A 27,500-nucleotide genomic window follows, 5' to 3' on the forward strand; every position below is an offset into this window, starting at 1 on the left:
CATTGTTATCACATTTCCTGTATGCAAAGCCTAAAGTAGAAGGACATTAAGGGAAAGTGACACGCTGTATTTTGTGATTTCACAAAAGTAGTCCCTTACATTTTTGAAAAACGTGTCGCAAGTGACCCAATGTAAGAAGGTATGACTGTTCCACTTTGCTTTACCGTTATGGTTGAAGTCGTAGATGTAGCTGGGGCAGGGGACTTTGGTGACCAAACCAGGAAAGCCTTGAGGCCAGCAGATGAGGCCGTCCCAGCCAGGTGGACAGACATCATCTGGGTCTGGGGAGGGGAGAGAGAGAGACACCCACAGGGACAGGACAGATGAGACAGTACAGCCACATGTTTGGTGAAAAGTGTATGTTTTGGCGCAAGCTGATAAAGCCCCCCACTTACGGGCTACATTGCCCGAGGGGACACAGGTTCAAGTCTGGCCTGATGTAATTTCCCAATCCTCTCTTCTCCGCCTCGCTTCCTGTCATATCTTCAACTGTCCTATCTAAATAAAGGCATAAAAAGCCCAAAAATAAATCTTAAAAAAAAAAAAGAGTGTAAGTCGATCAGAGTTGTTTAGATCATTGGCTGGCTGGGCAGTGGAGAAAAAGAGGCGGTCTGGGACACGTATACGCCCACTCGCCTTCTTTGTGATCCGAGACCCATTGATCGGGAACCTTTGCGCTACGAGGCTCATTGATCGGACCCTTTTGTGTTGCGCAGCAGTAAGTGCCGGTTCCAAAAGCTATCGAGCACAGCAGCTAAGAAGGGCAGCTATCCTTGGAAACTTGCCATTGATCTGCCCCATAATAGAGGAATTCTGATCACCTAAAACTGAGAGACGCAACACACAATGACTTTCCACACCGCCTAGCACTCTATTTTGCCATAGCTTCTCTCTTTCTCTCAAAACGCTCACTGTGCTCTGTGTTACCTTGATAAAATGATCCTTTTTGCCACCCAAAAAACTAGTGTTCTCCATTATCTCTACATAAAGTCGCTGTGACAAAGGCAAACAAAAGCAAAAGTTGCTTTTACATTGAGCAAAACTCTGATTGTGCTGTTTCACAAAAAAATGGTGTTCTCCATTATCTCTACATAAAGGCAGTGGTATAGTGGTCCTTGGAGAAGTGGGTAAACTCTTAATTTTTTTAAGCGGCCCATACAGCACAGGATAAACGCCCTGTTTTGAGAAGTGGGTATACTCAGTGGTGTAATGATCCCTGGAGAAGTGGGTGTACTCTTAATTTTGCAATTTTTGAGAAGTGGGTATACGCAATGCTGACTGAAAAATAAGTGGGTATACTCCGTATATCTGTGTATACCCTGGACTACACCACTGCATAAAGGCACTGTGATGGCATAAAAAACAGAGAACCAGTGGTAGTTTTTATTAATTGTCTGGGACATGGGAAATGACCAAGTTGTTGGAAGTCTGAGCTCAGAGAACCCACACGGGAAAACGCAAACATTGGATTTGAATGAGCAGACATTCCATGAGGGGATTTTTGTTTTGCCTGTCGTCGTTAATTCAACAGCTCCCATAATGCCGTTGTCTGACAACCGCACTGTTTAAAATGCAAATTGCATATTTACAGACTGTCGCATGTGACGTGAGTGACTCACTTTAGAATAAATCACTTTCGGCACATCGCCTCGGACGCACGCATGCCCATGCATTTTCAAGCGTCAGCCTGCAAACATGTGGAACAAATTGGGCCTGACAGCACCGTGTTACGCAGGAGTTTTGGTAGCTTCATTTGTCAGATGCACTCCATTATCCAGTAAACAAAGGTGAGTCACATGACCTGTACGCCTGCGGTTCATAGGAAGCGTCAGCCCTAATGAAGCACAATCAACAGGTGGGGGGGGGGAGTGGATGGTGTGGGGGGCGACATTCATTACTGACATCAGATGTTTGCTCTACTCCAGGTAATACACAAACATGTTCACGAGGAGGTGTGTCATCATGGGCACAACGAACTGAAAGTGCTTTGCAAACCCGCCATTAACACAGAGGGGCAGATGTAGCTTAGGTATGGTATAGAGCCTTTTCATTCTTTTCCAAATGTACTAAACCTGCGGCTGATCGATTAATCAACGCATGTCACCGCCCTCCGGAACCAGAGACTAAAAATGTATAGGAATCAAAAGTTTAACTATCAGGAACTGAATGCACCTGCTAACAAGGTGTCATCAAACAGAGAGATAATACAGAGCAGTTATTCTACACCACTAAAAAAACTTGGACTATTTGTGCAAGTATTACAAATTGAATAATGTAGCAGGCATCTAACTTGTAGGGAAGTCGACAGGGACGTGCAGTCATAGGAGACAGGGGAGGCATATTTGTATGTATTATAAAATAAATATTCATATTTCTCTATTAATCTGTGTTACGGGTGTCAGTTTTGCATGATTCCGATCATTTCGAGCATTTTTATTATCAAAATCGCTGATTTTGCGCATTTCCGGTTCCCAGTGGCAGTGATCAGCCAATGAACCAGGGACGTGCGGTCAATGCATTGGGGTCTATGGGCAGGTGAGGCAGTGCCTCCCCTGGGATTGCGCAATCACTCCAAAACTAGGTTTTACGCATGCGTGCGCAAGCGTAGAACCTTTGAGTCGAGCTCAAACCTCATTGAAAAATCCCTTAGGGGAGGCAGGCAGTACCACTGCCTCAGTTAAGGAGGCGAGCGAGAGCGCACTTGTCGGGAATAGTTTCTGACGTCTGTTGGATTTTTTTCTACACTTCTACTTGACGGCGAAAATGGAACATCGTATCGCTAAGCTGAAGCAGATCTCAAGTGAGATGGCCACCATCATAAGGACAGTAGGCTAATTGTTTTTTCAAAACTGTGTCCGAGTTGGGTAAATGGTCATTTAAATTAGCATCCCACCACCGTAGTTATATTTTCTCCAGACAAAATGAAATGAGCCATATCATTGGTGGAGGGCTACATACTCTAGCTTGTAACTATTAATATCTTATTAATAACTCATCATAATACAATAAAAAACGATTGTTTAAAAATAATGGTATTAGACAATAAAACGTAAAAAAATTTCAGTTCTGATCAGATGACATTTTTAAAACCATAGACATATGTATGTATGTATAGATTATATACATTTTTAAACAACTAGAGCTCAAAAGTACATAATTACTTCCGGTTTCTGTGCCTCACCAGCTACGAACCTCAAGGCACGTCACTGGAAGTCGATGAGGTGAAAACGCGTTGGCAAGACATTCAAAGGCAAACAAAAGCAAAGGTTGATTTTAACTTGAGGGAAACTGGTGTTCAAAACACTCATTGCATTTTTTCACTTAGTGTCTCCTATTCACGCAGTTAACTCGCAATCTGTGTCTGCTTTCAAAGGGCGAATAATTGTCACCGCAAAACAGACGTGCGCTATCCCCTGCAGTTTTCATCCATACAACAGAATATGTTGTCAGTCACTCCTTGCGCTTCTCCTCCTATAATTTTGCGTCAAACTCTCACTTTTCCCACAACTTTATAGGCAAAGGTCAGTAAAGCACAAACTGTCATTCTGCGCTCCTGTTTCAAGTTGAATTCAGTTTAAGCCTTGTGTTCCTACCATGCCATGTTTTGAACCTTTAGTGGTCTGTTCGTACGTGCCATGCCATGTTTTTTTAACGTTTTTCACGTTGTACAAAATTACTTGCTAACGTGTCAGAACATTTGCTCCACATTGGCGGAAAAAATAAAGCAATTATACAGACTGAAAAGGAGGCCAGCTGTACGGCCGATTCAAGCCAAAGGCTGCAAATGATGGAGCCGGGAGTAAAAAATAATTACTTCTGCCAGTGTCAAAGTCAGCCTTTTTAGAGCATCTGTTTTTTTTTTCACCTCGTCCCTTTTCTCGCCCAATTCAAAGGCGCCGCAATTACAGACGGACCAAAGAAAATAAGATGATTTTGATCCATGGAGCGGAGCAGGACTGTATCTGAGTGGGAAGACATTGAGAAGATTATATGAATGCAGGAGCTAAAATAGGACGGAGCCCAGAGGCGGGGAAGGTTTGGAGCTGGCACTGTGGCACAGGGTGATACATCATATATCATATTACAAAATCTTCCATTTCTGTTTTCCTTGTTAACTAGATTGAAGCTATCTATCCGCTATCCTAGCTGTGAAAAAAAACCTTACGTTGGTTGCCAATGATATGGAACGGCGATTTAACTCTTCTACTGGGACTACGTCCAAGGTGTCCGGTTATACAAACTTAATGTACACCCCATTAGCCAATCAGAAAACAGTATTTCATTCCAGAGGGAGAGAAACATATATATAGACCTGGATGCCCAAAGACAACAGGCTGTGTATGTACTGTGAATAGAAAGAGATGGAGTGAGAGCTACACTTCACCAGCTGTCCAAATTACACAGAAATCCCATCCAACTTCCCCCAAAATTTGAACCTAAATATTCAATATTTGATGAAATTGAAGACCACAAGAGAATTCCACTGTGTATTACAGTTTTTATCCATTGCTTTGGGCAGATTCACAAAACAGAAATTACATTCTCAAAACAACACGTGCAAACCTCAAAACCACTGGGCACTTGTTCAAAACTGATTGGCATTTCTCATTCCTTTAATCAAATTGCAAATGTTTTAGAAACTCCTTGCAAATGACAAGTACAATTGCCTACAGCTTGCACACATGTCAAATGATTTAGCACATCTGTGCAAATGGTTAGGTACAATTGCCTTCAGTTAGCCCAATTACCAATTGAAAACATCTTGCTGGTCTAAACTGACTGTTGCTTCTCAGTCAAGTGGTTGTTCGCTCCAAAACATGTTGGCAGAATTTCCTTCTGTACATCATCACCTGCAGAATAGTTCACTCCACTGTCACAATCGTTCAGGCACATAATACCATGAAACATCATGGTATAAACTGTAATATGGATCTCTTGGATCATCGGCTTCATTTTTTCAGGTGCAACTAGAACTTTACTACGTAATCAAGGGGCAGTTTCTCACATCCGATCACCAATCACTCAGTAATTTTAGTTAGCTGACAGGTGCTATCCAGGAGTATACAGTAAATGCTTCCATCAAACATCTAGGGCTTGTCAAAGTTCAGTACAGTTGACAAGTATGAACATGGAAGCACCAAACGAGCAAGGGCAACTGCCTCACAATGTGTGCTGCGATATCTGAAAACGGGGTAGTCACCCACATTCCAAGTATCGGCCCATGCAACACCCAGAAGGTCCTGGTGTTCTTAGACCGCCTTTATGTTGATCTTATCCCTCTACTTGAGGGGGGTTTGGTAGGGCCTCACTTGCCGACATATGTGATTGTGTGGGACAATGTCAACTTTCACCGTGGCCCGCTCATCAGGGCATGGTTCGCTGCCCATCAAAGGATGGTGATGGTGCTCCTAGCCCCTTACTCCCCATTTCTAAATCCTATTGAGGAGTTTTTTTTAGCTTGGAGGTGGAGGGTCTACGAGCATCGTGCTCTAAATCAGAGGTCCCTCCTCCAAGCAATGGATGCTTGTGAGGATGTAACGGCTGATCATTGCAGGGGATGGTTGTGGCATGCACGCCGATTCTTCCCACGTTGCATTGCAAGGGAGAACATACAGTGTAAGATGCGATGTAGATGAGAATCTGTGGCCAGACAGACGTGAGCGTGAGGCTGAGCAGGAGAGTGAGGACGAAGACTGAAGACTTCCTCTCCTTCTGTATGTTTTGTTACAGTAGTGTATGCTATACTTTTGTTTGACAGTGTTTTTTTGCTGTACAAATTTTCTGTTTCTGTTTTGCAATTACATACTGTAACAATTTAATTTGTTTCTGTTTGATACACATAGTATTCTGGAAAGAAAACATCTACTACAGTAACCATTCAGTGTCAAAGGACTAAGCCCAGATTGAAATGTGCACATGAGGGATATTTCTATGGCCCACTGCCATACTGACAAAACATCTAAACGTTTTGACCTGCAGTGCTTAAACAATGCCAAAGGGACTTTTCATTTTGGGGGCACTGACTATTAGTATGAGAAAAGGAATTAGTTTTAATTGATGAGTTGTCTGTTTTGGGAGAGATATGACCTTTTGCAGGTGTGCCATATTGTTTTGATAAACCATCTAGGTTATTTTGGCAAATGTATTTAAAGCTTGGAGAATGTCCTTTTCTTTTCGGGAAGGAACTTTTCATTTTGGGGGCACTGACTATTTTTATGAGAAAATTATTTGGTTTTGAAGCTTGACTGAACTGTTTTGGGTGAGATATGACCTTTTGAAGCTGATCTATGTAGTTGTGCTGAACCATATAGGCTATTTTGCCAAATGCACTAAAGGCTTTGAGAAAGTAATTTCGGTTTCGTGAAAATGCCCAAAGCAATCGATAAAAACTGTACGATATGTATTAGGAGAGAGGGAAGACTGGGACTTTTAGTAGCATGGTTCTAACAAAGATAACTGGGATAAAAAGAGGAGTGACCACACATTGATGCGCAATATAAATGCACCACACACAAATATATATTAACATACACACAATGCAACAATCGAAACCCACACCCTCACTCTCACACGCACAGGCACACACACACACACACACACACACACACACACACACAAACACACACTGCAACAACCCACACCGTCACTCTCACACGCACAGGCACACACACACACACACACACACAAATATACTCGCACAAAGACCTCATCTCACATGTAGCCTTATTTGTTGATGTACTTATGGAGTGTAACAGTATGTTATTATGGAGTGTAATAGTATATCTCAGTGTAATTATGGAATGTAATATGTTAGTGTACTTATGGAGTGTATTATGTTATAATATCTAATAGTATAGGTAAGTGTACTTATAGAGCATAATAGTATAGGTATGTCAATGTACTTATAGAGCGTAATAGTATAGCTATGTCAATGTACTTATGAAGCGCAATAGTATATGTTAGTGTACTTATGGAGCTTAATGGTATATATTCTGTTTTCTCTTCTTTTTCCCCTTTCATTCATGTCCTACTGTTCCTGTGACTGCTTTGGCAATACAACGTATAATTTCCCATGCCAATAAAGCACTTAATCTGAACTAAATTGGAAGGGAATGGAAGTGAGAGCCAGAGAGAGAGCCAGAGAGAGGTGGGAGGGGAGAGCGAGACAGGGATGGAGAGAGAGGAGCGTGTGAGAAAGAGGGAAAGAGAAGTAGGAGGGGAGAGCAGGAAAGAGAGAGAGATGAGGGGAGAGAACGAGATGGAGTGATTAGGAGAGAGAAAGAGATGGAGAAAAAAGATAGGAGTGGTGAGAGGAAGGAGAAAGACAGGAGATGAAAGAGAGTGGAGAGGAAGAGATCGGGAAGAGAGAGGGGAGGGGAGAGAGAACGAGAGAGATGACAGAAGGAAGAGGAGGAGGAGAACATCAGTTTGAAGAAGATTTGCTGCCTATGCAACTGATTGAGCTCTGCAGTGAACACCCCCTTATCCCCATCCGCCCTACTCAGTCAAACAGCAATCTGGCCTCCCATCGCCTCCCATCGCGGGCTGCAGCAGCCAGTCTTATCAGCAGGTCACACTGGGAACTGACAAATTTGGGTTGCAGACGTTCACATCAAAGGGAAACCCCTGCAAAGTGTGTTTGGAGGAGCCCCAACGGCTCCCCTCGCTCCGTATTACATAACCACACTATAAAGGTCTGTCAAAAAGCTGCTCAAAGTGTCTGTTAGAGACTGTGGTGGGAAAACATCTTTTCATTTGAAACATTTCTGGTGCAATCCTGATTCGCCAGCATGTTTATCTCCCTGACAGTGCGGTTTTTTTTGTGGGGGGGGCTCAGAATAATAGTAGGTAGAAACATTGTCTGACCAGCGGGGCTGTGTGTGGAGATGTTTTGCTGACACTGCAGTTTGACGTCGTAGAGGAGGTACCACTGCTCCTGGGCTGTAAGCCCGCCGTCCGAGTCCACCTGCGGAGAAACACGCACGGACATCAGAGCTGACCCGAAGGCAAACCGGTCGCTACTATCTTATTACACATCACTCGGTGCACTGCCTAAGACTCACTCTGACTGAAGCATTGACAGTCAAGACAAGCAAACAAACACAGAAGAACGCTTGCTTGTTGGATAGAATGACAGTTGCCAGCGGCTAAGATGCGCTGTTAAAGGCGTTCCAAATGATGAATGTCAAACGCACACAAGCAACAAACAACAAGCGTATTTTTTCTATAGTTTGACATTGTACATTTTAATAGACTCAATGCTGGTCCCCTGACACGCGTATTTGTGTCTGTAATATGAGGTGAGAAATCGCAGTGTTATTATCAGGCACAGATCAGTGATCTGGCATAAATTACATTTTTAGACATCAGTGGCCGGGAGACACATGCGCTCCCTGGGGCATCAATTGAGGCGCAAATTACACTTTGCCACGTTGCGATGAAACGTATGAAATTCATGAATAGAAATTCAGCAAGAATACTCGGGTTTAACTCTTTTGCAAAGGACATTTGATAGTATTGAGCAGGGACGTGCACAGGAGGGGGCTAAGGTTGCTCGGGCAATTCATCAGCTCCGAATGAGTGGAGAGCAACATTGATTTAGCCCGGGGCTTACAGCACCAACATCTGGCCCGCTTGGCACGCGCCAGGCAGGGTTTGCACTGTAGAGACTAGGAGGCGTTGCACAGAAGCTGCAGATGCAGGGAGAGGCAACTGTCCGTTTGCCCTCCTCGACTGAAGTTGCCCCTCCGAAGGAAATATATATTATTTAAATAGTATTTTTTTTCAGGGCAGAGCAATGGCCCTTCTGAATTCCTGTGCACGTCCCTGGTATTGAGTGCTTGGGTGAAACCCTTGGTAATGAGAAATGAAAGATGAACCCTGACCCTATAATGTTCTCTGTACACCAATTATGGGCAGATCGGTCACAGATTGCTGATTTAGAATATGTATAAAAAAAAATCGAATTATATATCTAATCCCTCAATGAATAATGGTACTGTTACTGTTGGTCTAAGATAGATCTTGGATCTTGGTCATATGATAGCAATACTGCACACTCTGGGACCCAAAGGCTTGGACCCAAAGACTAAGGCTACTCGGGCTGCTGAAAAAGCCAGACGCATCTAAAGGGGTCATGTCGAAGGCAAGGATTAAGTGAGAGAGACCAATAAGGTCACTGGTAGAGCCAGGTTTCAGCAGCGGACAACTTATTTAATGGTCACAAAACCAAGTAGCCCACTGCTTAGTGTTAATTTGCACCTTTTCTGGTCAGTCCACTAGCTGAGAAGCCAGCCGGTTCCTTTCATGTAAATGTAGGCTGTATTTGGAAGGCTAATGGCACAGTTAATGATCTTCGCGTCTTGTTTATGAAAATGCAGAGGTAATGCATGTGTGAGAGGTTATATCTTCGGCACGGCACATTTATAAAATATTTTAATCTGTCGAGAAATCAGGAGGAAAACTATTTGTACTTACTTGAGTGTCGACATAAATCCAACACAGAGTGACTTGTAGAAACATGTACAGCAGTGATATCCCCATATCTATGCATTTAGTGATAAAGGCGAAAACACTGATGAATAAGGACACTGTTTGGGGAACCCAGTGGAGAACGATTTTCAGGAGATATCATTCCGGTTGCTTCAAACTTGAGCGAGGCAACGAAATAACAGAAAGCTGTCCATTTGGTTTTGTCACATTTCCAAAAGATAGAAGACCGCTTAACATTGCCATTCGAATGGTAATATAACAGAGGTTAGAAGCCGTTGACGTGACGTGGATGAAAAGATAAGTGAATTATCCAAAGAAGGGGCATTCCGTTCACAAACTTGGCCGCGAGAAGTTTTTAAGCCAATGTTGGTGTCACAGAATGCAAATCCCCGTGGAAAACAGACGGAATACAAAAACAGGCGCCCACCTGAGCACTGCGCTGACTAGAGTCACTAGTATTTAAAGAGAGCATTATGGCACATGTGTAGTTTCTCGCAGAGACACATTGATCCTTTTCTGATTAGCCATTTACCTCCCAAAATCATTTGTATCAAGTATAAAGTAAAAGACTGTTAAATGACACGAAACAACGCCGAAGCAGTTTTTTCCTTGTGTATGAAGCCAAGCAAATCAGTTAGTTAGAAACGCAATAGAAAGGGGTCGTTTTAATATTTCAATCGCGTCAAACTCTGGTCGGTCACACGAGCTAAATAAACGGTATCCGACGACGCTAAGGTTTGAGAACTATCCTTGGTGCTGAAACCCTGCTGGAGTCTGGTCCGCTGCTGCAGCTAGGAAGGATTAAACTCTGTCCGTCTTTCTCTCCCCCTCCTCTCTCTCCTCTCTCTGTCCCTCCTACTCTTTCTATCTGTCCGACTCTCTTTTCCTCGCTGTGTCACAACCTCTGGTTTGGATTTTTTTCTTTGTGAGAGCAGCAGGTTAATTCAACAGCAAAGTCCAATGCACCCGCGTCGTTTCAAACGAGAGTGGAGTGCAGGAAATTGCAGGTGTTTTGATTCCTCCCCTCTCAGCCTTGTATTACTCACCCGCACTCTCCCTGGAAGCAAATAGCCTATTATAGTAAACACGTATCCCGTCGAATAAAAAAATATATATATATAGTTGAAAGTGAGGTAAACAATTTTGACTCTCAACACGGCACGTTTGGAAATACGCTTGAAACTAAAAGCAGCTGTTATTACTTTTAGTCACGACAGACCTGAGACACCTCAGGAAGCTTCAGCACGATGCTGGCCAGGGGCCGTATTCACAAATAATCTTAGGGCTAAAAGTAGCACATAAGTGGCGAATTTAGGAGAAACTCCTAAAAATAATGGGCGTGTCAGTCTTAAATTTAGGACTCCTATTTTGTTTTACTAAGAGCAATTCACAAAGTATTTTATCCCTAAAAGTAGCACCTAAGTCTAAGACAGCTTAAAACTCCTCATGAGGACTCCTAAGTCACTAAGACTTATTCACAAAAAATCGTAAGATGGCTGCAGCCGACTTGGAATTGATAAAAGACATTGCTTAAACAGTGAAGGTATTAATATTGTCGTAGAATTAGCGCAGGATGCAATGACGCCTTTAAACAACGATGTGTCCCGAAGTGAAATGTTTGGAATCATAAAGATAGCCTATTTGGCTTCGCGGAAAACGCAAATGACGACACTGGGAATCATCAGTCAGCCGTTTAATTCATCAAACTATCAACGCACTGTAGATCCAACAGTTTATCCAGTTGCCTTTGGACAATCGCCAATTACACAAGATCAAAGTAAATTCCATGGCGATCGCAGGAATGTCCAGTGACGGGACACACATTACAATAATTGCCCCATCAAAAGATGAGGACGTTTTCGCCCACCGTGGCCTGGATGTACCGATGACTCGTGCATTTCAACGGAGAGCGGTCTGCAGCAGGTTTTTGAGAACTTAGACAGTGGCTATTGGTCCTGGGACCAGTAGGCTTTCGCTTAGGCTACGTTTCACGTTCGTTTCGCTTGAAGGGCCGTATGTGCTGATATTTGAAGTGGTCAAGGGCTGGAAATATAATAGCCTAACAGTTTGCTGGGTGCTTTAATTATTACTGCCTTGATTACATGCAATTGCCATATTTTATATTGATCGCTTTCTTTTTCTCTTAACTTGCAAAGTGTCATTCCCGTTGGATGCACAAACTTGTCATCATGCGTGTGCATTCTGCTAACTGCACTGTCCATAACTATTTAATATGACTTAATTTGAAGCCTAGCTTATTCTCTTATTTTCAGTTGATATAGTGGGATTGTTAGAGGGACGTCACGAATGAGTTTTTAATGAGAGAGCCTGTCAACAACCAATCACCGTCCTCACCCCTTCTAAACTCGTGCATGAGAATCGACGTCATCCATAGCAACGGTGCTTTTATCTTAAGCTTAGGAGTTTGTATTATCCTTAGTATGAGTAGGTCTCAGAGGCGTTGTGAATCACTTTTAAGAAATTACTCCTACGTAAAATGTTTTAGCGCGAGTTAGGAGCACTCTTAGTGGTAAGATAAAATGCTTTGTGAATACGGCCCCAGATAAGTAAGTTAGAACAAACAAGGAATTTGACCTGGTGAACTGACTCTCAATGTGCTTACACATATATTACACATAATATACATTACAACACAATACAAAAACAAACACAATACAATACAAAAACAAACAGTGCAATGGTCTATGAAAGTTTGACAAAGTATGTACAGGAGCTGTGAATATTTACAATAGTGCAAAGAAGAAATTAGAGAGTGCAAGAAGTGCAGGGATAAATATATATGCTATATGGATAAATATGTATGTTACTTTGAGTTGTTCAATAGTGAGACGGCGAGGGGGAAGAAACTGTTTTTGTGTCTGGAGGTTTTTGTGAACAGAGATCTGTAACGCCTACCAGAGGGGAGGCGTTTGAAAAGTTTGTTTCCGGGGTGTGAGGGGTCTTTAGTGACGTTGTACAGGTCTTGGATGGTGGGCAGGTTGGCACCGATGATCTTTTCAGCAGACCTGACTGTCCGTTGGAGTCTGTTCTTGTCCAGTTTGGTGGCTGAACCAAACCAGACAGTTACTGAAGTGCACAGAACAGACTCTATGACTGCAGTGTAGAACTGGATCAGCAGCTCCTGAGGCAGGTTGTACTTCCTAAGCTTGCGCAGGAAGTACATCCTCTGCTGGGCCTTTTTGATGATGGTGTTGATGTTGGGTTCCCACTTCAGGTTCCTGGAGATAATGGATCCCAGAAACTTGAAGGATTCAACAGCCAACACAGTACTGTTGAATATGGTGAGGGGGGGCAGTGCTGGGAGGCTCCTCCTGAAGTCCACTGTCATCTACACGGTTTTAAGCCTGTTTAGCTCTAGGTTGTTGCGACCGCACCACAGGGCCAGCTGTTCAACCTCCCGCCTGTATGCAGACTCATCATCATCACGGATGAGGCCGATTCTACCCTCGTTTCATAGCAAGGGAGAACATCAGATGTGATGTTGATGAAAATCTGTGGCCAGACAGACATGAGCGCGAGGATGAGTAGAGTGAGGACGAAAACTCAACTCCAGCTCTGCTTTACGTTCCTACTGTATGTGTTGTTATAGGAGTGTAGACTATACATCATTTTAGTTTTTATGTACTTATTGTTTGAGAGTACATTGTGCTGTACACATTTTATGTTTCTGTTTGCAATTACTGTGCAATTTCCATGGCAGTATGAGTGCAATACAGTATGTGATGTGAAACCTTGTTGGCTTCTCTTGAATTCATCGTTTTTCTGTTTGATACACAAAGTTTTCTGAAAAGAAAACATCTACTACAGTAACCATTCAGTGTCAAAGGACTAAGGGCCTGATTTACTAACAGGATTGCGCCCATTTCTGGCATAAAATAGCGGTCGTAAACATAAAACGGTATTTACTAAGGGGCCGCAGCGCATATTACTGTAACGCCTGTGGGTGTGAACAGGGGAGGTAACGTGGAGGTGGGTGGTAACGTAGGCGTGTGAGGCGCAATTTACATGAGAGGAGACAAGGTAAGTGCGCCTAATGATGTCATGCGTGGTATTTACTAAACGGCCTGTCGAGCGCACGTCTCCAATTTGCAGGATAATTCTCCGCCTCATAAAAGCACGTCTTAACAAGGAAGCGCATTTCCACTGAGTCTGAATACGTTGATATGGCAGCAGTAATAAGAGCAAGGCGAAGACATAGACAGAGGCAGCGCACAGAAATTTTTTCAACTCGTATAACACTTTTTCAATTAAGCGAACCAGAAATCATTAGACGGTACAGGTGAACCAGCCACGCAATACTTCAATTACTGGACCAGATCAGAGACGACATCTAACCCTCCAACCGGAGATCACATTCCATTCAATCAGTTGGTAAACATTGCAAATATTGGCACGGATCATTTCAAACAGTTATAGTATCAGCAGTTGATATATCTCAGCCTTCACAAATATTCACACAGGTACTCGAAGCATTGCTATGGCGCACTGGTCAATACATTTCCCCACTGCCACAGCTGAAATTATAGACATCAAACAGGACTTTTTTTGAAATCGCAAACTTTCCGAACGTAATATGAACCATTGATTGCACCCACGTCCATATGTATTGTAGTGAACCCATGTCCCTTGTAGAAATAATTAATCTCGCCATGTACACATCTATATTGTTATAATAGACAGTTTATGCATTAATGCCACCAATAGCATATTCTTTATAATCGTGTTCTTTTAAACATCTTGCTGTAGCTGATGGCGGGCAGAACAACAATAAGCAGCACATTGAATCAGGTTCAGTGATTGAGCGAACGTGAACCAATATATCTATCTCCAATTCGCTGAAGCTTCATTTTCTCTTCCTAAATAAATACCACAGAAAATGCGGAAAAACACCGTGCGTTAATGTGCGAACGCAGTTTAAGCAGCGGTCGCAATGTTAGTAAATCAGGCCCTATATAGGGCGGAGTAAACACAGTTTGCCCAGCGCAGATCTGGTTTGATAAATACCAAGTAAAATGCGCAAAAACACTGTGCGTTAATTTGCGAACGCAGATTAAGAAGCGCTCGCACATTAGTAAATCAGGCCCTAAGCCAAGATTGAAATATGCACATGAGGGATATTTCTATGGTCCACTGCCATACTGACAAAACATCTAAATGTTTTGACCCGCAGTGTTTAAACAATGCCAAAGGTACTATTCATTTTGGGGGCACTGACTATTTGTAAAAGAATAGGAATTAGTTTTGACTGATGAGTTGCCTGTTTTGAGAGAGATATAACCTTTTGCAGGTGTGCCATAATGTTTTGCTAAACCATCAAGCTTATTTTGGGGACACTGACTATTTGTATGAGAAAATGATTTGGTTTTGAAGCTTGGGTTAACTGTTTTGTGTGAGATATGACCTTTTGAAGGTGATCTATGTAGTTGTGCTGGGCCTCGTTTCCCGAACGCGCACTTAGTCTAAAAAGCACTTGAAATCGTTCGTAAGAGGAATCCTACGTTGCAGACGGGTTTCCCAACGCGGCACTTAGCTTAAGTGTATCTTTCGTTGAGAAGAATTCTACGTGTGGTCAGGACCAGTAGTAACTTCACACTTAGCGATTTAATCCACCAGGGGCGTCGTTCGACCGTCGTTCGGAAGAAAGGGGAATTTAAAAAAAAAACATGGCTACTTGAAGCGAGGAATATTTTACATTAATAAAGCTATCTACACAACTTTTTATATGTTTATGTAGCAGTACGGCTTTAAGCTGACGTCACTGCTCCGTCTAACTTCTCCCCGTCTGTCTAATTTGTTAGTAATTAGGTGGCACTCTTGTCAGTCTCTACAGCCCCTATAAATTCACAACGAGGTGCCAACTGGGCATGTGTCATACTCCACGGTACCTGTTGGCGTCAAGCTCAGGTCCACCGGTTGGTGGTAGGTATGACCATGTCTGGTTGGTTCCCCATTCCCAGCTCTTCGGTTTCACACCGAGTCAAACTGTATGTCAGTTGTGCGCTACGTGCAGGAATTAGCTGGGGCCGGTTGACAACGCTGCTGTTTTGCTGACACTGTTTTTACAACTAGCTTCTAGCTAGCGTCCCACGTCGCTGTTTTGTGGCCTGCTGTGGCGGGCGGCCTCACGTCTCGTCCTCCCTCCAAGCAGCTGCAGCGCGTTTGTTTGTGTGTGTCTGTCTCCGTGTATTATTGTTTCGTATTTCTTCTGTTGCTTGGTGTTTGCCTCAGTTGTCTACATTTGTTTTGGTTCTGTTTGTTTCGTTCTTTATTTATCTTTCTGTTTGTTTCTTTATTTTTGTTAACTGTGCTGGGTGCCCAAGGCTTGGTGGTTATATCCTCTCCCTCCCTTAGTGGGGGTGCTATCTCCCGTGTGTGTGTGTTTTGGATTGGAACTCATTGACGTGTGAATACACCTTCTTCACTAGGTTTGAGTGTGTGCATTTGGTGTGTGCGGTGCACGTGTGCTGTGACCTTCTGGAGGTAATACCCCACTTCCCTGATAACTCTGCCTGACTGGTAAGCCTCAGTCCAGCTTGTGTGTTCTGTGGATTTGTCTGTGTTGTCCTGTGTCTGTCTCTTAATCGTGTATTGTAGTTTACATTGGTGTAATCTAATAAAATATATTTATTTATGGAAACACGCCTCCGCTTCCTCAGTTCACGAACCTGTGTGCCCCTAGTGGGCTAGTTTATCACCTTAACTATTTCCTTGGGCGCAATTCCCAGGGTGGCGTAGTCGTGCTCTGGTTAGTCCTAGCTCCACCCCTGTGTCATGCCACATTTATAATGACTCGGTTTGATCTGAAATGTGCTACGCGACCAATGCAGAGTATGTCGGTCTTAACTGAAGCTTTCAAACAGTAGTTTTATGGCACAATTAGCGCTTATGCCACCACTCCATTGGCTTATATGGTAGCTTTATAGCTAGATGGTTGTATACATATATATTTGCAACCAACTTTTTTTAAATCGCTAGTTTCATAGCTCATACAGTCACGCATGACGTACGCTTCAACCCCCTCGACACCTTATCCAGGGGTGTCGTTCGGCCTATTGTAGAAGAAATCCAAACGATGTTTCTGTGTATAGCACATCATGAGAATGTCATTGTTTCACCTGCCTATTCCCATCAAAATAGAAATAAAGAATATTGAGTATTTGAAAATAAAGATTAGGCTATACAAAACTAGTGCAGTGCCCGTAGGAATTATGCATTCTGTAGTGTTAGCAGACGTAGAGCTGTTGGGTAGTGTAATGGCAAGACATATTTGCACTCCACATAGGTACAGGTTACACTGAATTATTATTGTATTATTGTGATGCATGTTTCCTTTTCATTAAGAAATGTGTTAATGGTAGCCTTTTTGGAGAGTTACCAACAAATAAAGTTTGAGATTATGTAGTGGATGCAGTTGAATATACTGTAGATGTCAACGTTGCTGTCTAAACTATAAACTAAATGTCATAAAGAAAGACATTATTTAAAATGAAGTTATGGTTGAAATAGGATCACTTCTTTATTGTAAGGGTAAGTGTAGGGTAAGAATGGTCATGCAGTTGGACTCAAATGTAGGTTAATTTTATTGAATGTATGTAGCCTACTGTACTGTATGACTTCAATGATGCTAGCTTTGACAGCCCACTCTCAGACAGATCGTAATAAATGTCCTTACAATGGGAACACAGTTTAAATAGGCTACTCTGCTGGAGATGGCGTTACTATCCCCGCCCCGAATTCAGTGCACATTGCACGTTCGATGCACGCATCAGGCTAGCTCATTTCACAGCAATTAACGTAAACAGGTTAACCTGACGTAAACAGCTCCTAAGAGCTACTTAAGAACTCGTGCACGTTGCGCTCGTGCACCTGACTTTAAGTTGATGGTTGGGAAACGCACGTATATAGAAAGTGTTACTTAGTCTACGATGTCGCGAAAATCCACGTAGGCCGTTAAGATACGTCGTTATCGGGAAACGAGGCCCTGAACCATATAGGCTTTTTTGCCAAATGCACTAAGAGTTTTGAGAATGTCATTTCTGTTTCGTGAAATTACCAAAAGCAATGGAGAAAAACTGTAATGTCCTCAACATCCCACTGCATTCCCACTGAAAGTGCAAGAACGTGTTTTTTAAACTGTCAGGCTTAAAACCCTGAAGGCATGTTGCTTGAACACCTGTAACACAATGGTGTGTTTTTCCTGTCTAAATTATTAATGAATAACCTACTGAAAATCCCTAATGGCTCTGCCTCATGGCATGTGTTAAAGGATATGGGATGTGTTATAGGATATGGCATGTGTTATAGGATATGGGATGTGTAATAGCATATGGGATGTGTTATAGCATATGGGATGTGTTATGTGAGAGGTGTCAAATGCAGTAATGGATCTCTTCCCAGGCACCCTAGTATCCATTTAGTCACTAATGAAATGATTGTGCCATTCGCACTTTTCAAATTAACAATGCCCTCTCTGCTGCCATTATTATTATCGATTCATTAAAATGTATTTTCAATGGAGGGTGTGGAAGGGGACAGGTTGAAATGTTCCAATCCAGGGGCTCTATGTATCTCTCATACAATAGCATGTGACTCCACTCTCTCGTACCCTATTGAAGTGAAGGCAGGAGGTTGGAAAGCAGATGAACAAATAAAGAGATTAGGAAAGAAGAACAGCACATAATAAGTGACATTTCCGCTCAGCGCTGATGAGTCAGTCTGCATCATGTGAGTGTGTGTGTGTGTGTGTGTGTGTGTGTGTGTGTGTGTGTGTGTGTGTGTTATGTGGATGCTGACGCGTGATGTCAATTACGTCCTATGGTTTTAAGGATTTCACACGAGGAGGTCTCCACAAAGACATCCTGTTTTTAACACACTCCCACACATTCACACACACACACACACACACACACACAAACACACACACACACACACACACACACACACACAAACACACACACACACAGAAACACTCACTCACACACACACACACCGACACACACACCGACACACACACAAACACACAGTTTTAGAGTTACACACAGTTAGAAGTTCTTGTGTGTTGTTGTTCGCCTTCTCACTCAATAGTGGAGCATAGGGCATCGATAGCGAGTTTGGTATCCACTTAATGTTTTAGTAATCCAGTAAATCCACTGAGGGAGAGATTGGCCCACCCAGCGGAAAATAAAATATGATAATGATAATGATAATGATAATGATAATGATAATGATAATGATAATGATAATAATAATAATGATAATAATAATAATAATGATAATAATTAAAAATGATAATAATAATAATATCCAAATCAGAAATGAAATTAAGCTGGACTAAATAAACAGCTGCTGATGCTCTTACTATCCGAGGTTGGAAAGTCACTAGCTTAAACTACACCTCTGTAGATCCGTGACAGGAAGCAGGTGACACAAGCACATTCTTATTTCCGTTTCAATGCAGTTTCTTCCTCATCTCAGAGATCTCAGAGATCACCTCCAGCTCTGCTCCTCTACCGTATGTGTCCTCCATAGCATCCCATCTGATTCTGTAGTCTCTCTCTCTCTCTCTCTCTCTCTCTCTCTCTCTCTCTCTCTCACACCCAACACACACACACACACACACACACACACACACACACACACACACACACACACACACACACACACACACACACACACACACACACACACACACACGCGTTCACACAAACTTTAGTTGCTCCAAATCAAATTCCTTTTTCCTTTGGCTGAAAAACCAATTTGCATCGCAGGTTGTTGACAGAGTGAGGGTGAGAGATCACCTCCAGCTTTGCTCCTCTACCGTATGTGTCCTCCATTGCATCCCATCTGATTCTCTAGTCTCTCTCTCTCTCTCTCTCACACCCAATCACATGCACACACACACACACACACACACACACAGACACACACACACGCACACGCACACGCACACGCACACGCGCACACGCACACGCGAACACACACACACACACACACACACACACACACACACACACACACACACACACACACACACGTACACACAAACTTTAGTTGCTCCAAATCAAATTCCTTTTTCCTTGTGCCGAAAAACCAATTTGCATCGCAGGTTGTTGACAGAGTGAGGGTGATGAAAACAATGAGAAGATAAACACACACACACACACACACACACACACAGAGAGCTCCATATGGCAGCCTCTTCAAAGACTGTCACCTTGTTTAATACCAGTGGTGTGTGTATATGTAAGTGTAAATGTAGGCACTGTGTATATTTGTGTATGTGTCTGTGCATCTGTGTGTGTGTGTGCAAGTTTGTGTGGGGTTGGTGTGCGTTCAGTCAGAATTTCTTTCATCCTCTCCCTTTCGCGGCTACGGCACCCCGAATGTTTTTCCAGAGCAGTCTGCGTCCTTGGCACTGGATAATTGTCACTTATTTGTCACAGATCAATCCCCAACTCACAGCCCGTCTCTCAGCCATCAGACAGGAGTGAGGGACCACCGCTGTCATCTTCCAGGCACTTTGAATTAATACAATCACATGATAATAGGACTGTAGCTCATGACATGTGTCTGACTGTACCCAACAACAAATGAGCATGTGCCTTAATGACGTATAATGCTATTCTTAGTTAGGTGTAAATCTCCAGGCTTGTATTGACCTGTAGAGCCGGAGGTATTGTGGGAAAGGAAGAGAGAGGAGAGGTGAGAAAGGATGGAAGAGGGGAGGAGAGAAAAGAAGAGAGAGGAAAGAAAAGAGAAAGGAAAAGAGAGAAAGGAGAAAAGAGGAGAGGAAACAAAGGAAGAGAGAGGAGAGGAGAGAGGGGAAGAGAGGAGAGGAGAGAAGAAGGGAAAAGAGAGGCGAGGAGAGAAAGAAGGAAAGAGGAGAAAGGAAGAGAGAGGAGAGGAGAGAAGGGAAGAGAGGAGAGGAGAAAAAGGAAAAGAGGAGAGGAGAGAATATGTGAGAAGAAGAGGGGCAAAAAGGAGGAGAGAGTGTGGAGAGGGGTGTAAAAGAGAGGACATAAAGAGAGAGAGAAGAGGAAACAGGAGGAGAGGAGAGGAGAGGAAAGGAGAGGAAAAGTGAGGAGAGTAAGAGACAGAGGAGAGGAAAGGAGAGAGAAAATAGGAGGAGAAGAGAGGAGAGAATGAGCAAGAGACAGAGGAGAGGAGAAGTGAGGAGAGGAGAGGAGAAGTGAGGAGAGTAATAGACAGAGGAGAGGAAAGGAGAGAGAAAACAGGAGGAGAAGAGAGGAGAGAACGAGCAAGAGACAGAGGAGAGGAGAAGTGAGGAGAGTAAGAGACAGAGGAGAGGAAGAGACAGAGGAGAGGAAAGGAGAGAGAAAACAGGAGGAGAAGAGAGGAGAGAACGAGCAAGAGACAGAGGAGAGGAGAAGTGAGGAGAGGAGAGGAGAAGTGAGGAGAGTAAGAGACAGAGGAGAGGAAGAGACAGAGGAGAGAGAAAACAGAAGGAGAAGAGAGGAGAGAAAGAGAGAGAACCCGGGGAGTGAAAAGGGAGGAATGCTGTGTGAGAGTTGGGGCAAACTCCTGCATCATTCTGTGGTGAATCCGTGACTGAGTGTGTGTCAGATCACTCAGATACCTGTCTGTGTCTGAGCCCAAACTCAGCCTTTTATCTCACTGATCTTTCATTTTCAAAGGCCCTGAACCCGCCCCGAACACCAGACACCATCCACCACCAGCATCACTCTCTCTCTCTCTCTCCCTCTCTCTCTCTCTCTCACTCTCCCTCTCTCTCTCTTTCTCTCTCTCTCTTTCTCTGTCTTCCACAATCTCTGTCTTCCTCCATCTCTCTCTCCTTCTCTACCTCTTGTGTCCTTTCCCTCTCATGCTCTCTCCCTCCCTCCCTCTCTTTCTCTCTGTCCCCCTCTCTCTCACTCCATGTCTAACATGCTATCAGGGCTTTTGACTTGAACACTTGCATCTAAGCAGGAGGGAGAGGAAGGTATATCAGGTACATCTTCCTCTCCAAACTTGGCAATAGTTCCTTAGTCTATTTGTTCAATGACTGATTTCAGACTAATTACCTTGTAAATTATGGACATTAATGAGCCTGAACTTGTAAGCAGCCAAGGGACGCACACACACACACACACACAAAACCACACTCACACACACAGACTCATTAATTATGAATTTGCATAATAACTTCATAAAACATTTACCTTTTGGGCCTTGGCAGACAAGCATGATGTGATTCCTTAAAATTGTCTTGGAAACTACTTCAGATCAGCAGACCGGACTGTGTTGCCTTGCAAAGAGGACATAATGTGCTGTCTCAACTCTCGTAAGTCTTGTTTCTCCAAACATGTCTGTGAGCTTCATTGCATGACGTTAGAGAAATGCTGAGAAATTAAGCATGTTACAACTGTCCCCATTTGTGAGAAGGGAGGACTTTTGAGAGAGGCAATGGAGAAGCACTGTGAACTATTGGACTGGCTTAAGAAAACACTTCCCTGCTGTGAGGTGAAGTGTGATGGGGTGTTTAGATGTGTGAACATTGTGTACTTTGTTTCTGAGCCTAGTTTCTATGCTTAGTTTCTGTACTTAGTTGTGTGCCTTGCCTGTGCCGTGAATGGGCCATGCATGTGCCTAAATGTGCCAAGCGTGTGCTGAGTTTGCTGTGTTAAGCTGCGTGGACACAGTGTGGGCCTAGTTATTGTGCATAGTTTGCCTAGATTCTGTGTGTACTGTTTGTGTTTTGTTCATTTTGTGTATGAATGTTAAGGGGTTACTGCAGAGAGTCCACTTTCAATGTAAATAAATAGATATCTATTTTTATAAGAGCCACCATCTCCTGCACCATGTTTTTCCCCACATTCCCCAACATGTGTGGTGACTGCCTCGGTCCCTCACACAGTCTTACAACTTTATACTGTAACCCTATTATATTTGCGATTAAAAACGAGTAGGTTGAAAGAAACTATTTTAACAATCTTGCATATTATTCTCTGGAAAAAATCTGATCTCAGTGGCTTTGTAGTACATGTGTTTGCACTTCATTATATGGCTTTTACATCCCTCTGGGAAATAAGTGTCAAAGCCCCCCCCCCCCCCCCCCCCCCCCCCTCGATTGATTTCCTTCTGTGAAGCACATTATGTTACCTCTTGGTATGAAAAGAACCGTACAAAATCAGGTTGGATTTGAATTGATTTGATTTGACAGGCTCAGCCCTGTGATAGTTCCTCAATACCTATAGACCTATTTCCTTTATCAATAATGATCAAAAACTATAGACCTGTTTTCTTTATCAACAGTGATCAATTACTATAGACCTACTGTATTTCCTTTATCAACAGTATAGCACAAGTGAGTAGGTTGAAAAAAAATATTTTGTGAGATGTCTGCTGTTGGCTCATTTTCTTTAACAGCATGTCGTGCATAGAGCAAGAGCTTACATAAGACTGCAAGTAATTAAATGGCCTCTGCTTTCTGAGAGTACACTTATTTCTGACATTGTAATTTTATTTTTACACAGCCAATAATGGCCATTAAATAAAGTTCTAATGGTGAAAACTTTTTTTGGGTAACACTTTATTAGAAGGGGTGTGCATAAAACTGCCATGGCACATGAGACCATTATAACCACAACATGACCGTTGTCATGAGCACAAAGGAGCCTGTATGAAGGTTTTTGACTGTTGTCATTCGGTGTAATTCGGTTAATTATGTCTTACTTTAATGCAAAGATTATTGTAATGTAATGTTAACACATAAAGCTAAGTAGTTTCTTTAGCCTGCCATAGCATGTTTATGGTTAGGTTGTCTTGGCTAATGTCAAGTTATCATGACAAAGACATTGACATGGTTATGTTGTCTTGGCTAATGTCAAGTTGTCATGACAAAGATATTTACAGGCTGTGTTGTCTTGGCTAATGTCAAGTTTTCATGACAAAGACTTCCCAAACAATTGCCCAACGTCCCATCCCAGACAACCCTTTACATTGAAATATAATTAGTATTGTTTTAGAGCAGGGGTCTTCAACGTTTTTCAGGCCAGGGACCCCCAAACTGATGGCGACATGAGCAGGGACCCCCTACTATATAAATTGCATACAATTTTGTTTATAATATACTGGGCCTAGTGCCAAATAAACATAGCTACCCTGTTATTGTGTATTCAATACTAAGCTATTCAAATAATACAAAGGTTAATATATTCATTAACATTTTTATTTTTTAACATTGAATTTTACCTAACATTTTTGAACAACAAATTTAACTTAACATTTTTTAACATTGAATTTAATTTAACATTTAACAACATGAAAGGTACAGGGCGGCCGTGCCACTGCCATTTATAAACATACATCTTGCAAACAACTCTGAGCTAACAATTAATAACAACTTATTAAAATAATTCACAGATATAGTATGTTTTTATTTCATCATACATAAAAAAGGGACAGTGAATCCTCAAGCATCTGTCGATGGCACACATCCTCCCACATTAGTGAGATGTATCTTCTTTTCAATAACTCCTGCCTGACACGATCCAACGGATGACGGAGGAGGAGTCTGGCGCATGGAGTTGTGTTGACAACATAGATGTTATAGTGAGATCAGTTATGTTATAGTGAGACAGGTCAACAAACCAATCACACAAGTTGTTAAGATTGTAGGTAGTAGCATGCTAACATTAGCTAGGGGGCTCATACACCTCGCAAATCCTCTCAGACTTATTTTTCAGTTACAATTAATGTTTTTTGACATTGTACAGTGTCTATTTCTCTTTTTTTTTTTTTTTTTTTTTAAATCTAAGCAAAAAAATGTCAAACTAACAATTTATAGGTACAAACAAGACCAGCTATGGAGTTTGGTCCGCCATCTTTTATTTTTGATCTTCGCGCTATTAAGACTTGAGCAGAAACGCAATCTGATTGGCTAGTGCCTGTGCTGTCGTATTTGCATGAAAGGTGCTGTGAGTGAACCGGTGCCCAGCTTGAGAGAGCTCCTGTGGGTAGCTGAATGTGTCGATTGGACTGAAAGATAACGTCTTCTCGATCAATTTATACGTTCGCTACAATACGTTCGATTTATGTTAATGTAAATTTAAAGGGAATAAATACAATTTTGATTCGGAAGACATTTAAATTTGTGGGGGAAAAAAATTGGTTGAATTTTTTTTTTCTTTAGAAATATATAAAAAAATTGTCTTATCAACCAAAGATTTCGCGACCCCCCATGAAGTCCCTCTGCGGACCCCCTGTTGAAGACCCCTGTTTTAGAGTGTTAAAGTGTTACCATATTTCGCTTCCCTTTTGTAGTCTTTCTATCCCCCCCATCTCTCTCTCTCTCGCTCTCTCTCTCTCTCTCTCTCTCTCTCTCTCTCTCTCTCTCTTTTTCTCTCTCTCTCTCTCCTATTTTTCTGTCTGACTGACTCTCAGCAGACATAGATCATCAACATCAGCTGTGCCCACATGCCTGTGCCTGATGAGGTCCGCTGTGTGTTAGTGTGGGTATTAGCAGCCCCCCTTCCACAATCCTCACGGCCTCCTTCCCCCTCACACGTGACGCCACACTCTGCCAGTGTGCCAGGGGCTGCATTTCCCTCCAACTCATTCGCACATTTAAAGCGCATTTATGCCCACATTTTGGCTAAAACACATGGGAGTCTGTGCGCGTTACCATCCGCTGTGTTGTGCAAATTACAAAATGGGCACTTATCAGAGGAGGAGTTATGAGCAGCTGTCAGTTCAAGACAACAGTTCCTGGGCATGTAAGTCCAGTTATACGAGCAGAATGCTGCAGCACGATTCCTCACCAACACAACACATAGGGCGCACATCACACCAGTGTTGAAATCACTGCACTGTTTACCAGTTAGTTTCAGAATAGATTTCAAGATTCTTTTACTAGTCTATAAATCACTCCATATTCATGCACCTGAATATTTGTCAGACGTGATCTCAAGATTCACACGTAGTAGATCCCTGAGGTCCTCTGGCACTGAACTCCTGACAGTTCCAAAAGCCAGGACCAAGAGTTACCAAAATAAGCTTGATGGTTTAGCAAAACGCTATGGCACACCTGCAAAAGGTCATATCTCTCTCAAAACAGGCAACTCATCAGTCAAAACTAATTCCTTTTCTCATACAAATAGTCAGTGCCCCCAAAATGAATAGTCCCTTTGGCATTGTTTAAACTCTGCAGGGCAAAACGTTTAGATGTTTTGTCAGTATGGCAGTGGACCATAGAAATATCCCTCATGTGCACAACACTGAATGTTTACTGCAGTAGATGTTTTCTTTCCAGAATACTTTGTGTACCAAACTGAAAAAAGAATAATTCAAGAGTAGCCTACAAGGTAGCACTCATACTGCACTCATACTGCCATGGAAATTGTTACAGTTATTGCCATACATCGTGTTTACAGTAACAGAAAATGTGTACAGCACAATATACTGTCATACAATAAGCACATCAAATCTAAAATAGAAAATGTGTACAGCACAATATACTGTCATACAATAAGCACATCAAATCTAAAATGATATAGCCTACACTAAAAACACATTAAAGCAAAACACAGTAAAGCAAAAGTGGAGTTTCACTAGTTGTCGTCCTCACTCTCCTGCTCATCCTCGCACTCATGTCTGTCTGGCCACAGATTTTCATCCACATCACATCTGATGTTCTCCCTTGCTATGTAACGGGGGTAAATTAACGTTAAGGCTGCAACCGTCCCCTTCACTGATCTGCTGTGACATCATCACAAGCAGGATCCATTTCCTGGAGCAGGGATCTCTGGTTATGAGCCCGATGTTCATAGACCCTCCACCTCCATGCAGAAAAAGACTCCTCCATAGGATTGAGTATTGGGGAGTAAGGTGATAAAAGCACAATCAGCATTCTTGGATGGGCAGTGAACCACGCCCTGATGAGCGGGCCACGGTGGGAGCTTACATTGTCCCACACAGTGACAAATGTAGGCAAGTGAGGCCCTACCAAACCCAAATAAGATCGGATTGCAGGCGGTCCAAGAACACCTGGAGCTTCTGGGTATTGTATGGGCCAATAATTCTCTGAAATGGCACCACACATGGTGATGTTGCCCCCGCGCTGGCCTGGGACATCCACCATTGCTCCTCTTCCTCTTCTTCTTCCTCCTCTTCCTCGAACAGGCAGTTGCCCTCGGTTGTCTCCCTGGCCAAGTGCTTCCATGTTCACAAATTGTACTGAACTGTTCAAGCTCTAGATATTTGATGGAAGCATTTATGCTCCTGGATGGGACCTGTCAGCTAACTAAACTTGCTGTGTGATTGGTGATCGGATGTGTGAATCTCCCCCTTGATTAGTAAAGTTCTAGTTGCACCTGAAAATTAAGCTGTTGATCCAAGAGATCCATATTACAGTATATAGCATGATGTTTTTCATGGTGTTTTGTGCCTGAAAGATTTTGACAGTGGAGTGAACTATTGTGCAGGTGATGATGTACATAAGGAAATTATGCCAACTTGTTTTGCAGAGAACAATCACTTGACTGAGATGCAACAGTCAGTCTAGACAAGCAAGATATATTCAATTGGTAATTGGGCTAACGGAATGCAATTGAACCTTAACATTTTCAAAGATGTACTGTATCATTTGACATTTGTGCAAACTGTAGGCAATTGAACTTGTCATTTACAAGGATGTGCTAATACAATTGCAATTTGATTAAAGGAATTAGAAATTCAAATCGGATGTGAACCAGTGCCCAGTGGTTTGGAGGTTTGCACGTGTTGTCTTGAGAATGTCAGTTCTGTTTCGTGAAATGATCCAAAGCAATGGAGAAAAACTGTAATGACAGGGTCAGTGGGATTCCTTTTGTGCAAAAGGGGCACAAAGGTGGACACCAGGCACGTACAAGCAGGACTCGCAAATTGAGCAAAGCCCAGAATTGGAAATTGCTGGCTGATGTCAGTAGACAACCTTTAAGTTCATCAATGTATTGTTGTGGTTGCTATGAGACCAGATGTGGTGTTGTGTT

The 27,500-nt window shown here is 42.6% G+C and overlaps 1 protein-coding gene across 1 annotated transcript in view; it reads right to left on the minus strand.

Annotated features, from left to right (window-relative positions):
* The window catches only part of pth2rb (parathyroid hormone 2 receptor b), a gene marked incomplete at both ends in the record, with an annotated part of 113,461 nt that overhangs the window by 38,844 nt on the left and 47,117 nt on the right, over positions 1-27,500 (minus strand). The window contains 3 exons of the mRNA XM_080835413.1: positions 1-30; positions 165-275; positions 7,867-7,966. The exon at positions 1-30 is cut by the window's left edge and continues 92 nt beyond it. Coding sequence (XP_080691539.1) covers positions 1-30; positions 165-275; positions 7,867-7,966 — 241 coding nt within the window. The remainder of the gene's footprint in view (positions 31-164; positions 276-7,866; positions 7,967-27,500) is intronic.

This window comes from Sprattus sprattus (assembly GCF_963457725.1).
Source record: "Sprattus sprattus genome assembly, chromosome: 3".
Classification (NCBI taxonomy): domain Eukaryota; kingdom Metazoa; phylum Chordata; class Actinopteri; order Clupeiformes; family Clupeidae; genus Sprattus; species Sprattus sprattus.